General features: G+C 35.0%; 1 protein-coding gene across 1 annotated transcript in view; it reads left to right on the top strand.

The window, feature by feature from the left end:
* The window catches only part of VTA1 (vesicle trafficking 1), a 38,084-nt gene that overhangs the window by 10,609 nt on the left and 14,402 nt on the right, over window positions 1-13,073 (top strand). The window contains exons 2-5 of the mRNA XM_068677243.1: window positions 2,255-2,349; window positions 5,559-5,686; window positions 6,346-6,421; window positions 12,760-12,871. Of these exons, the coding sequence (XP_068533344.1) occupies window positions 2,255-2,349; window positions 5,559-5,686; window positions 6,346-6,421; window positions 12,760-12,871 (411 nt within the window). The remainder of the gene's footprint in view (window positions 1-2,254; window positions 2,350-5,558; window positions 5,687-6,345; window positions 6,422-12,759; window positions 12,872-13,073) is intronic.

Here is a 13,073-nt window from a genome sequence, read left to right as displayed (position 1 = left end):
ACTACCACAGTCTGTCTTCATAGGAGAGGTGCTCTAGCCACTTGATCGTCTTTGTGGCCCTCACAGAAGGCTGCCAACTTTGTCAGGCACAATCTGCCCTTAGTGAAGTCATGCTGGCTGTCACCAGTAACCCCCTTATTTTCCATGTGCCTTAGCATAGTTTCCAAGAGTATCTGTTCCATGGTCCTGCAGGGCACAGAGGTGACACTAACTGGCCTGTAGTTCCCCACGTCTTCATTTTTTCTATTTTTGAAAAATGGGGGTTATGTTTCCACTCTTCCAGTCAGTGGAAACTTCACCAGACTACCACAGCTTCTCAAATATGATGGACAGTGGCTTAGAAACCTCATCTGCCAGTTCCATCAGGATCTTTGTATGTACATGTATTTCATTATGTCCAATGGACTTGTGCACCTTCAGGTTCTTTAGCTGGTCTTGAACCTGATCCTTTCCTGTAGTGGGTGGTTTTTCATTCTAATCCCTGTCTTTGCATTCTGTGCCTTGGCTGGCTAGCACACTTGCTGGTGAAGACTGAGGCAAAAAAGCCATTGAGTACCTCAGCCTCCTCCATATCCCAGGTAACCAAGCAGGTCGTCTGTTTCCCTCTGGAGAGGGTGAACATTTTCCCTAGGCTTCCTTTTATCACTGACATTCTTACAAAACCTTTTTTTGTTCCCCTTGATGTCGCTGGCCAGATCTTAATTCTGTCATGGCTTTAGCTCTCCTAATGTGATTCCTGGCTGCTTGGACAGTTTCTCTGTGTTCCTCCCAGGCTACCTGTCCTTGCTTTCATTCTGTGTTTGAGTTTGTCTGGGAAGTGCTTATTCATCCATGCAGGCCTTCTGGCATTTTTGCCTGACTTCCTCTTTGTTGGGATGCATTGCTCCTGGACTTCGAGGAAGTGACTCTTAAATACTCATCCATCCCCAGGCAGAGCTCCATGCACTCCAGCTGCTCACTGACATAAAGGGCAGCACCCCCTCCTCATCTCCCCATTCTTCACTCTCTCTCATCCTTCATTGGAAACTTAAATAGAAAGTTGCTAGGTTGTTCTATCAGATATGTACGCAAGAGCAGAGAGACATGAGAGGACACAGAGAAAACATACTTCGGTGTATGTTTTTGTTTTGTTTTGGTCTTTAAATGGTTGGGCAGTCCAACAGCTTTAGCATTCAAAAATGTGTCAGTTTTGCAGTCCTAAATAAGGTGTGTGTGTATAAATATATATATATATGCTCTGTCTGGTTTGAATAATCAGTTGTACACGAAATAGGAAATACTATTGTTAAAACCTAGATAAACTAGTTAAATTTAAATAGCACTGCTGTAATGTTCATGATAATGTTCAGGAGAGTTAAAAAATGTATCGATCTTTCACTCTGCATTTGAAGGTGTTTTGCAGGACACCTTTGATGGTCAGAAATGAGAGTTAATAGAGTGTTTTTGTGGAAAAATGTTACTGTCTCCATTGGGTTACTGAATGTTTCTGTCCGTTATCCTTTCTGTGTGTAGTAATTCTGTTAAATACTAGTTGTTTGGTTACATCCACAGTTTCCTAAAGCATATGAAGTTTTGCCATGTATATACATGAAATTCATAGGTTTTGATAATTCTGTTCATTGTTTTCAACCAGAGGGTAGTAATCATAAGCTTTTCAAGATCACACAAAAGAACTGTAAACTTTACTTGTAGGGAAAGTTTAATAAAGTCTGTTTTGTCTGATTTGAAGATCAGATTTGTGTCTTGTCTGCCTTTTGATGATGTGTATGCATTTATGTGGGTACAACAGGTTGTTAATTCGATTTATTAAAATAATGGTTTTGAAGTTTACCAGTTCCTGCTACAGGAAACTTCATCTTTTTTTAGGTATATCCATACACTATGTACTTATATATGAGTTGTGTGAAAACAATTCATGGACACTTAGGGAAAAAATCAACTTTAAGCTTGTATTAGGGAGTTGCATTGTAGCGTGTTGATTATTTAGAAAAGCACTTACAGTGATAAAACCATCAATTTGAAATGAGCAGAGATACTCATTGTGAAAAATAAAGCATAAATCTTAGAAAAAAATATTTCCTAGTATTTATCCAAGATTGAGTAGATCTCAAATTACCTGTCAGTGCTCAGTAGCACGATAGTATTGGATTTATGAGCTTGTCTTTCAGATACATTAGGGGGGTGAATTGCTTTGTCTATTTATGGGTTTTGCCTTAGATACTTAATTTTTTTTTCTCGTTTTGTTTCCTTTAAGGTCGTTTGTATGCAATGCAAACAGGCATGAAGATCGATAGTAAAACCCCAGAATGCCGTAAATTTTTATCTAAGCTTATGGATCAGTTGGAAGCTGTAAGTATAATTTATTGCTGTCCTTTAAAATTATTCATGATGTTATTTTAATTTCTATTTAAGCTTCTGCAAATACTGTCTTTTCTCTATCATCATTCTTTGAAGCAGCTGTTCTGTATGCAGGCTTAATGTAAGAATTTAAGTGGTCTGTCATAAATCAGTAGAAGGGTTGGAAGGAGATAAAGCTGTGTGTGTGTATTTGTGTGTGTGTATATATATATATATATGCATGCATAATCATAACTGTAGCTTCATGCAGTGGACATTTGCCATAAGATTTTGATTAGACAATGTGAATTATGATACTCTATATTCTCATGAGAAATCATAATTAATTATGAAATATATGCTGGAGACCTTTTTATTGATTTGCCTTTCCTTGAAGTCTGTAAGAGTTATTTGTAATGCTGTAGGAGTGATTAGCTTAGTCCTTACTGCTTTTCAAATCTTTGACCTAAGTTGTATCCTGGGAGTTTCTTTAAATGTTCTCTAAAAGATAAAGGTACTTTTGACGTTATCCTCTGTTAGAGATTAGGGCTCTTGTACTATATTTTTTTTTAAGCATAGTCTTACTTGTTGTGGTTAAGAGGTAGTTATGCCTTGCTCTTTTGAGCAGACCTGTTAGTATTAAAAAGCAAACAGTCTTAAAAAGAACAGAGTTAAGGTAAGAAAGGTAGTCATTGTACAGATGGTTTAAATTCCAGGAGCTGTTTGTGTTCCTGTTCTGTAGAGTAGTTTTCAATAGCCTGGGAGGAAGTAGAGCATGGATTTTAAGGTTTAAGTGCTCATTTGGAAGCAGAAAGTAACACTGAAAAATGAAGTGGCACTTCTTTTTGTGTTCAGTGTTAATGATTCCATCCACAAACTAACCATAGAAATACCCGAAGAATTGGTGTGAAAATAATGTAACAGCCTTCATTTCTTCAAGGGAAAAAATAAGACTTGAACCATTTGCCTTGTATTCATACCTTGTTGTTCATGTCATGTTTCATTACTGATTTTTTTTAGCAATGGAAAATCTTGTGTACATTGACTTGGTGTGTTATTGCATCAATTTTTGACATCGTTAGTGGGTCCGGTTCTCATGCTGAAAAGGGAAGAGGTAGCATGGGATAAGATTTAAATTCTATGATAAATATAAAATAAGATAAAATTCTATGATCTCTGAAAGGTGTTCGCCTTCATTCCGTAAGGATTCTTGAAGGTGTATTGGATCCCTTGTGGTACTGCAGTAATCTGTCTGTAGTGTGCAGTTACCCCTTTTGTTTCAAATTTGGAAAAAATAGGAAACCAGCAAAACCCACAGGTTAATCTGTCAGTTTAAGATTCTCTCTGTGACAACTGATGCTAGGGTATCAAAATTCCTTTTATGTAGCCAGGTGGTGGAAGACTGGAGAGAGTGCTAAGCAGGTGTAATACAGTATTTGAGGGCTAGGAAGCTTGAGTGTATTGGTCAGTTGGTGCGTGAATACCTCTGCAGTAATTTAATAGCAAACATTGTCAGTCTACCCGTACCACCAGGGGGCACAAAGGAGTGTTACAGGTCTGTGCTGTATGGTTCACACAGCTTTCTGTGGTTCGCCGCAATTATTTTAGAGGTTAAGACAGAAATTTACACGTGATCCTGAATTTTTTATTAGCAAAGAACAAATCAATATAGGTTTATCTCGAAATTACCAAATGTGTTAATTTGCAGGCAATTTCATACTATTTCAAGTATGTGTAATTAATTAAATACAGTGATTTTAGATATAATATGCTTGTTTCAGTCAGAAATATTTTTATATATGATTGTGTTGTTTTGTTGTTTCAATAAGTAGCTATTTTGCTTGATTTTAGGGTCAAATTATGAATCACAGTTTTAAAAAATGGCACTACTGTACTGAATCACAAATTCAGATGTTTGAAGGATAATTTCAGAAGTAAATAACTTGGTTAACTTGAATTTTTGAGGAGCTTATGTATCTGAGTGCCGTTTGTGCATTTGAAATTATCTCTATTGAACACTAGATTAAGTATGGCAATAAATTATTTTCCAAGTGTAAGGTATGCATATAGGCTGGTAAAATACATATTAGCAATTTGATTTCTCTGTGAACTTCAGTATTTCATTTCAGATGTATATCTTGCAGTTTACAAAGTATAACTTTGTTTTTCATGTGTGTCATAACTTGTAAAATGAATACTTTTTGAAAAATATGTAGGAGTTTGACAAGTCTGCAGATTTGAAGTACTATTTAGAAAGTTTATTTTTCACTACTGAAATCATTTTTAAAAAAATATTCTGTGTATTAAAAAGTTGGCAGCAAAGTAAAAAATATTATGGAAATGTAGCTTGCGTGATTAAATTTTCCTCACACATTCAAAGTGAAAAATAACAGCCATTCAGATGCTGGTTTGAAATCTTTTGGCAAAATAAAGGCTGCAGGTCAGTATCATGCCGTGTTCCTGTTTTTGTTCTCTAAGGATAACCTGAGATTTCCTTATGTGCAAACAGTAAGCCTATTCAGAAGCTGTAAGTCCACCTGTTGTAACTGTTAGTGGATTATTTGCTTTACTGATTTTTATTAGGAAACCCGAGGATTCTTGTACTCCAGCATCTTTGAAAAGAGGTCTTTCAATTGCAGTACACTGCTTAGACTGAAAACTCCAGTAAATCCATAGGTCACTAGACCAGTTAAGGTGGGGCTCAAACTTGGTGAAAGATGTAATGCATTGCAGTGAAATATATTATAAGAAAGAAGATGCTTAATCACTCTGATCTACAGTACCTTAATAATGTATGCAATACTTCATCAATTGAGCTGTGTTGAATTGCAGTGCATGCTTCAGAGTGCTTTGTCTTTTGGATAAAAAGGGGAAAATATCTGCAGATATTCCTTCAGAATATTACAGTTGTATGTTTTTGTGTTTGTTTTTAAGGTGATTTTTCTTTAAAAAGTATTTTCTACTAGAAGAAATTATTAAGATCTACTTATTCTTAACATTTCTCTCTCAAAAAGAGTGTATCTTCTCTCTGGCATGCTGCTTTTAGTGTTTGTTATGTTAGAAGGTAGAGATTTGAAAAAATAATCAAAGTGCATATGGTTGCTTTTTTAAATTGTACTCAGGTTTGTCTAAATCAGCAGCTGCTTCTTGTGTTTGAATTAGATTGAAGTTCTAGGGTCTAATAAGGTAATGAATATATTTTTTTCAACTTTTTTTTTCAGATGAAAAAGCAATTTGGTGATAATGAAGCAATTACTCAGGATATTGTTGGTTCTGCTCATGTGGAGAATTATGCTTTGAAGATGTTTTTGTATGCAGACAATGAAGACAGAGCTGGGCAGTTTCATAAGTAGGTGAAAGTCTTTGCTTTGTCGTCTGAATTAAGATATTGGTCAGAAAATTTGAATTTTAAACTCTTTTCAGTTTGACTATAAGCAGGAATTGTGCTTTAATGCATTCATCTTCCAGAAAACTCCAAGTGTTACTATTTCTGTGTCTAACTTCACTGGTATATTCCATCTTGTGCTCTCTAAGTGGTTGCTCACCTTCTGTCAAGCCTTCTAATTAGCCTGCTCAGACTAATACTGAACTTGCCGTCATGCATATTATATTTTTTACTGTCCAGTGATATCAAAATTGTTGTGATGATGCATGATGTTGCTTGATTTACAGAGACTGCTACAGCATGATAATGATTTGGCTGGGCCCTTTAAAGATAATCGTACAGGATGTCCGGTGTCCTGTATTGAACATTCCAAACTAGAAACTAAGTGTAGAACACATGTTCTGCTTGAAAAAATATTGAAGACTTTCTGCAATAGTATGCGTGGTATTAGTCAATACGTACCTGAATTTTAACATTGTGAAGTTCTGTAGCATCAGATTAAAAGAAGAAATGAGGGGAGATTTGTTTGAAACAAGACAGTGTAATCTAAACCGTTAAAACACGATCCTAGGAGGATGACATTGCCAAGTTAGCAAAGTGTTTTCTTTTCTTTTTTTTAATAGAAACATGATAAAGTCCTTTTATACTGCAAGCCTCCTGATAGACGTTCTGACAGTATTTGGGGAGCTCTCTGAAGAGGTAAGTGGTAAGGATGTATGATTGCTTTTTGTAGCAGAGTTGCAAGTTACTGTTCCAGTTCTGCAATTTTTTTTTTAATAAAGCTTTGAATACAAGCTTCAAATAACATAGGTTCTAATTGTGTAGTCAAATACATGTCACTAAATTGTAAGGAATTGTGATAGCCATTTCAAATTTTATGTAAAATATTAGATAAACATTAGCAATAGAAATAATGTGAAATACTAGATATCTGCTATAAGATGACTTAGCAAATAGGCAAGACTTAACAAAAATTCAGTTAGAATTTCAAAGTCAGATTTTTACTGAGGAACAGCAGTGTTATATCAAGCAAATGAGAACGATGCAAGGCTCTTGGCTTTTTCCATCTTCCTATTTTTCACCCTGCTTCAGTGCTAACTTCAGTGCTAACATTTGAGTTGGAATTATATACACCTTTAGTTACGATGGATATCTTTGTTGTCACAACAAATCTCACCTTTACAAGGTGATATATTAAGTTGAAAGGATATGAATTTACTTAAAAAAAAAAAAAAAAAAAAAAGGCTTGCTGTATGACCATTTGGAAATGAATATTTTATTTTTAAAAACTGTCTACCAAAGTAACTAACACAGACACATTGTAGCATTCTTTATGGCAGATTATGTGCAATCAACCAAGTTTTCCAGAACTGGCTGAACAAAATCATGATTTTATTAAGGTATACCAAAACAAGCTTTTGGTCTTTTTTTAAGAAAACTTTTAAATTAGGTGTATAGTCAGCTATCTGTTATTCATGCCACACAGGAGAGTTACTCTCCAGTATGGTGGAGAAGATACTTTACTCTTAATGTATTTCTTGTTCTGGGAAGCACTTCTTGTTTAGGAATGAACACTTCAGTTTTAATTGAATGATAAACTCACTTTGGAAATGTAATGGTATAGTTGATAACTTCTGACAAAGAAAAAAATATAGAAAAATGATACTGACTGGTGAAGGCAAGTTTCAAAGGCTGTTAAAGGAAGATTGAAATGCCTTAAATAAGAAACGGCAGTGATACTAAATTTGTGACAAAATCAGCAAGGACTGATCATGTAAACCTGTGGTTATATTGGTCCCAAACTACTCCATGCCATATTAGGAATACACAAACTAGACATTCTGTATGTAGATTTCAGGTCTGATAAACATTTTTCATCTGCAGGCATATTTGTTACATTTAAAATGCAGTAACTGTGGCTACTTTCATTTGTAAACATTGGAAGGAAAGTAAAAGAATAGTTTTGGTGGTGGTGTGCTTCACATTCATATTAATCATAGAGTTGTTGCGCAAGAAGGGGGACACTTACATAAATGTTCTTTCACGATTCTACACCTTCTACATCTTCTATAACCTGAGAATATACTAATCTAAATTTTTCATCTATCAAGTGCAACAAGTACGAGTGTTGTTTCATGTGTTCTGTTTAAACTGGCTGCTCTGCACACTCACGTCCTTTATGGTATGAAATAATAACAGTCCCTAGAGCCAGAGAGTGAGTAATATAATGGACCGAAAAGACACTCACCTTTGACTGTAGGAATCCAGTGCATTACCAATACTCAGCAAGCTTCCAGAAGTCCTGAAAAAATCCTTCGTGTATATAGGAAAAAACAATAACATGTTAATGAAATGGAATGCTAGGAGTGATATGTTTACTGCTGAATGCTGTTTTTTTCATTGATGTTGAAAGTACAGAAGTGCTTTGTAATTAGAAAGAAGAATTATCTCATTTTGATTGTTTAATTAGTAGACATTAAAAGAGTGTGTACAAGAAATATAGTAAAAGGCTTGCACTTCTGGTTAGCATCATTAAGTTTCACCATTTTCCTTATCCAGTGTCACATGAAGGAATGGTGGAACAAGTATGATGTGACTGTCTTAGATTTTTTCAAAAGCCTCTTTTAGCCTGAAGGAAGTCTTGGTCTGACTCCTGGTTATATAGCAAGATATCTAACTTTTCTACCCTTTCTTACTATTCAGACCGTCCATGTTTCTTTTCAGTAGGTCATTGCCTTCACATGTATGGAAAGTTGACTATTAAAATGCTTTTAAATCAACAGCAAAAGGCATAGAAAGCAGATACTTGACACCTAAAATCAGAAATTCAGTATTCTAAATAATGCGTATGTTTCTAACTGTCAAGTGGTTGATTATAGGTTAGTAGGAATGGATTATATTAAAGGAAACACTGGATATTCCGTATCTTAGCATTAGAGCTAGACAAAAGGGTTCTCTAGAAGACATGTTTTACACAGCTCATATGAGATCGGTAAGAAGTTGTGTGGTAATAGAGTTATTTTCCTTTAGCTCAGTAATGCTGTTCAGAGGGCAGCCTGAAAAGAAACAGACATTCACATTGAAAACAGACTAAAAGCAACATCTGGGTTCAGGAATTAGAGTTACGCATTTAGGTGCATAATAATGTGTCAAACAGGGTTCACTTATTGCCTATAAATTTTGTGATCTTATAGATTCTTCAAATTGCCTTGCTATCACTGCCAGAAAAAAAAAAAAAAAAAGCCTTTAAATAAAAAAAATCCAGATTATGCTTTTTTTTTAATGTTTCTTTAACTGAAATGTTCATTACTAAAATACTAATTTTAGTCAGTGATTGTGGGCTGTCCAAAATGTCCCTAGCTGTTCTTTCCATTAATTAGGTATTTTCTTCTATTCATTTTGGAGAAAGCTTATGGAAATAACTTTGACTAATTTAAATCTCAGATAAATTATTAGTGGGCATGTCAGTGTTTCGTGCGCTCCTGAAAAGCATCCACTGAAAACTAATTAGTTGACTGTATTTAAAACATTCACAGACTGTATTTAAATAAAGCATTCACAGTTTCTGAGAAATGCAATTTTTACTTTTTCAGGGAAGTTTTCTGTAAACTTCAGGTTGTTTCAAAGGAGTGTTAAAAATTGTAATGGGGTTTGGAAGAGTTTTTCCTAGCCCATAACTGTGAATCTTGAAGAATTCTGTCTTACTGCATCAGTATGGCAGAACACTCCAGTTAAATTTCTTTAGGTAAATTATCTTTAGAATGTCCTTTTGGTATTTAATACAGATTACTGAACTTTGTCAAATATTTTGTAATGTAACACTACAACTCTTTATTAAAAATGTAAAGTTAATTTTCAAGAAATGCTGCTGAAAATGTAGTCAATATTGAAAAAGTAGGATAGCATTCCAATATAGTTTAGATTTTCAACTGTTTTTTTCAAAACCTCTGTATCGATCATTTTGTGCAGTGTTGCTCAATAACTTCTTTAAGATCATCAACAAGTATACTGTTGCAGTTGAATTTTATGGTTACTTAATGGCCATTAAATAAAAGAACAGAAAATAGATAATCTGGTTTCAGACCTATACGAAGGAAAGCAGATTCCAGGGAAGAAAATGGTATCTAATTCCTGAGATCCTAAAGTATAATCTAATCCCTTGTCTGGTATGCTTTGCAGTGTTTTATATTGGTCTTTGGAGTGTTTTGATTGTTTTGTTTTTTTTTAATATTCCTATTTCAGTCTGTTAATAACATTTCATATATAATTTTAAAGGTAAAACATAAGTGAAAACTACATTTGTACAGCTGTGGTGTTCTTAACCTTAGTTAACAGTGTAACTCCAACTCAACCACTTGCTCAATGCCTCTTCTTCACAGTACTGATGGAGAAAATAGGGTGAGAAAGCTTGTGGGTTGAGATGAAACAGGGAGATAGCTTACCATGAGAGAAACAGGCTAGACTTGAAGAAAACTAATTTAATTTATTGCCAGATGAAATAAATTCAGGTAGTGAGAAACATTAAAACAATCCCTTTCATCCCTACTTTCCCAGGCTTTAATGTATGTTTTCACTCTACTCCTCTTCTGCTCTGCCCTGAATACTGCAGAGGTGGATAAGGCAGGTTATGGTCAGTATGTGCTGATTCCTCTCTGCTTTTCCTTCCCTCTCACATTTCCCTTGTTCCATAGGCTTTTCCCCTGTCCTCCATAGGCTGCAGTGTGAATCTCTACTCTGACACCGTCCTCTCTACAGGCAGCAGAGGATACCTGCTATAGTGCTTGGAGCAACACCTTCTCTGCCTCCTTCTCTGACCTAGGTGTTCCCCCTGCTGTTTCTCACTCTGATTGTTCCCTCTTCTTTGGGTTTAGCTTTGGGCTTTTTTGCCCTTCATTAAATACATTGTCCTAAAGGTGCTGTGCCTGTGGCTTGTAGGCTCAGCTGTTCTGAATTGGTCTGGCATGAGGCAGCCCATGGCCTCTTCTCAAAGATGATCCCCCAGCTGCCAAAACCTTAACACGGGCACCAAGTACAACAGCATTTCCACATCCCTATAATAATGTTTATAGAACACGTTATCAAGAAATAATTTCAGTGTATTGAAAACAGAAGAGAGATGTACAGGCCGTTAAGAATTGCACAATGTTCTGGATACATAATTCTGCATTTGGTGGCTTCCTGAGTATTTGTGAATGATGAAAGAATTTAATCTGCAACACTACCTGGCCAGGAAAGATGATTCAAAGGAAGTATATAACAGAAAGTCATACTTTCTAGTTGTGCTTTTCCTGTCTGAGGTATAGTGAATGCATTTTTAAAGATTTGCCATCAGGGTATGCTATTTTGGAGATCATTTCATCTGCAAAAACAAAAGGGCATATCTTTCTACTAAGCTGCATAAGCATTCTAGTGGATAACAAGGGAGCTTGCTGGAGTTATACAGTATGCTATAGCTCTCTCTCCCTTCATAGGTAATAGTGCAGTAGACTTTGTAAAGTAAAATCTGTCATTTCAGTTTACTAATTTTCTTACTTCGGATGTAATTTCAGTCAGGACTTTTAAAGAGAAATTAATGTGTCTACGTGTTTCCAAACGACTCTACCTGTGATTGTTACTGTGGAAATTTGAGTTCAATAGTGCCTTGCAGATGTTACTGTTGGTATGAGGCACACTATCAACCTGCATTGTTCATATGGCTAAATTATTCCATTCATCCTTCCACACTTCTCATCTCTGTTTACATTCAGTTATATCCCATGAAATATATTAGCCTGTAATTGTCAGGAAGTGTGACTGGTTGCTACTGTTACAACTTTTGACAGAGTAGTTGATTTGAATAATCAGTTTAAGATTTCTCTTAATCCAGAAAGAGTTCTCAATTGTTAAAAAAATCTAGCATAACAACCCCAGGAAATATGAAATGGCCAATCCTCTTGTCATGTTTTGCCATGTTAGTGTTGTATGTTAAAAAAGTAAAGTATATTTTTGAAAATGAAATAGAAAACCTCAAACTAGGTGAGATTCTGACATTTATTTGTCACTCGTGTTCCACCCCATTAAGAGAATAATGTCTGAAAACCCAAGTGAAATGCTTCTCCTCATTGTTTTGTTTTTTTTTTCCAGAAACTGAAAATAGTGAAAAATATTTGTTTTCTTTAAAATACTGTAAACTATTTGTTTTCTTTAAAATAATTTAAAATACTAAAATCTGGCTACTACCAGATTTTTTAATGTTCAGACCATGGAGGTAGAATCAGAAAGGCAAGTAGCAGATTGGCTTCTCACTTTTATTATTTCATAAATATACTGCTTCACAAGATAAGAATTGGCAAAAGTGAAATTGAGTACCAATATAGTAATTTTTTTTGAGAAATACTCATGTTACAAATAACTGAACTATTGACCTTGCAATATTGTTTTATTTAAAGTCATTATTATGATAAGCCGTCTCTGCAGTTGGTTTATATATTGCTAAAGTGCTTTATCTAATTTTAAGCAATGTTGTAAAGATACAAAATTACAACATTTTGTCTAGAATATCTCACACATTAATCCACAACTACACCACCCTTTCTCTATTCATGCTTTTAAATACCTATTTGTAATTTAAAATAATGTAATGAGAAAAAATGTAATATTCTTGATCAGAAAGAGTAGCATTGTTTCAGATTTTTTAATCTGAAGTAAATGATCATCTAAGGAAGTTTTCTTTATTATTTCACATCAGTAATTACATGGTGGTCTGTCTTTCACAGTAGATAGTCTTTGTATAACTGTTTCCTTTTCCTTTTCCTGACATGCTGCACTAATTGAAGATCTCTCCATTTTCATTTCATGCTGAGATCCTGTTAGAGATGTTCTTTTTATATTTTTTTTATTCACTGATTAAATTCACATGCCTTATCTTTAAATGAGTGTCAAACAATAGCAGCTTAGAAATCTCTTGTCAGGGTGGAAAACCTACTTATGTTTCTTTCTTGAATGCATTAATTCACAGAAGTGAGTGGTTAAAATAGCTGGCCTTTTACCTTCCTCAGAATGTTCAGCACAGAAAGTATGCCAGGTGGAAGGCAGCATACATTCATAACTGCTTAAAGAATGGAGAGACTCCTCAGCCTGGACCTATTGGAATGGAAGGAGAGAGCTTTGGTATGTATTGCATTTTTCTATGAGCATCCACAGGAAGCATAGCTTCCCTGTGCAGAGTTGCATTCATGATGAACCCTTTTCTACATTCTCTTGTCATCTTCTCTTTTAATTGGACTTCAGTATTTTGTTGATTTATCCAGTGTTTTGTTTTTTTTTTTCTTTCTGCCAGATTGGAGATAAACATGAAATGTGACTTAGTGAA

This window comes from Anas acuta, chromosome 3 (genome assembly GCF_963932015.1).
Source record: "Anas acuta chromosome 3, bAnaAcu1.1, whole genome shotgun sequence".
In the NCBI taxonomy this organism is placed as follows: domain Eukaryota; kingdom Metazoa; phylum Chordata; class Aves; order Anseriformes; family Anatidae; genus Anas; species Anas acuta.
Note: the sequence above shows the minus strand (reverse complement) of the source record. Positions and strands in the feature narration are given on the sequence as shown.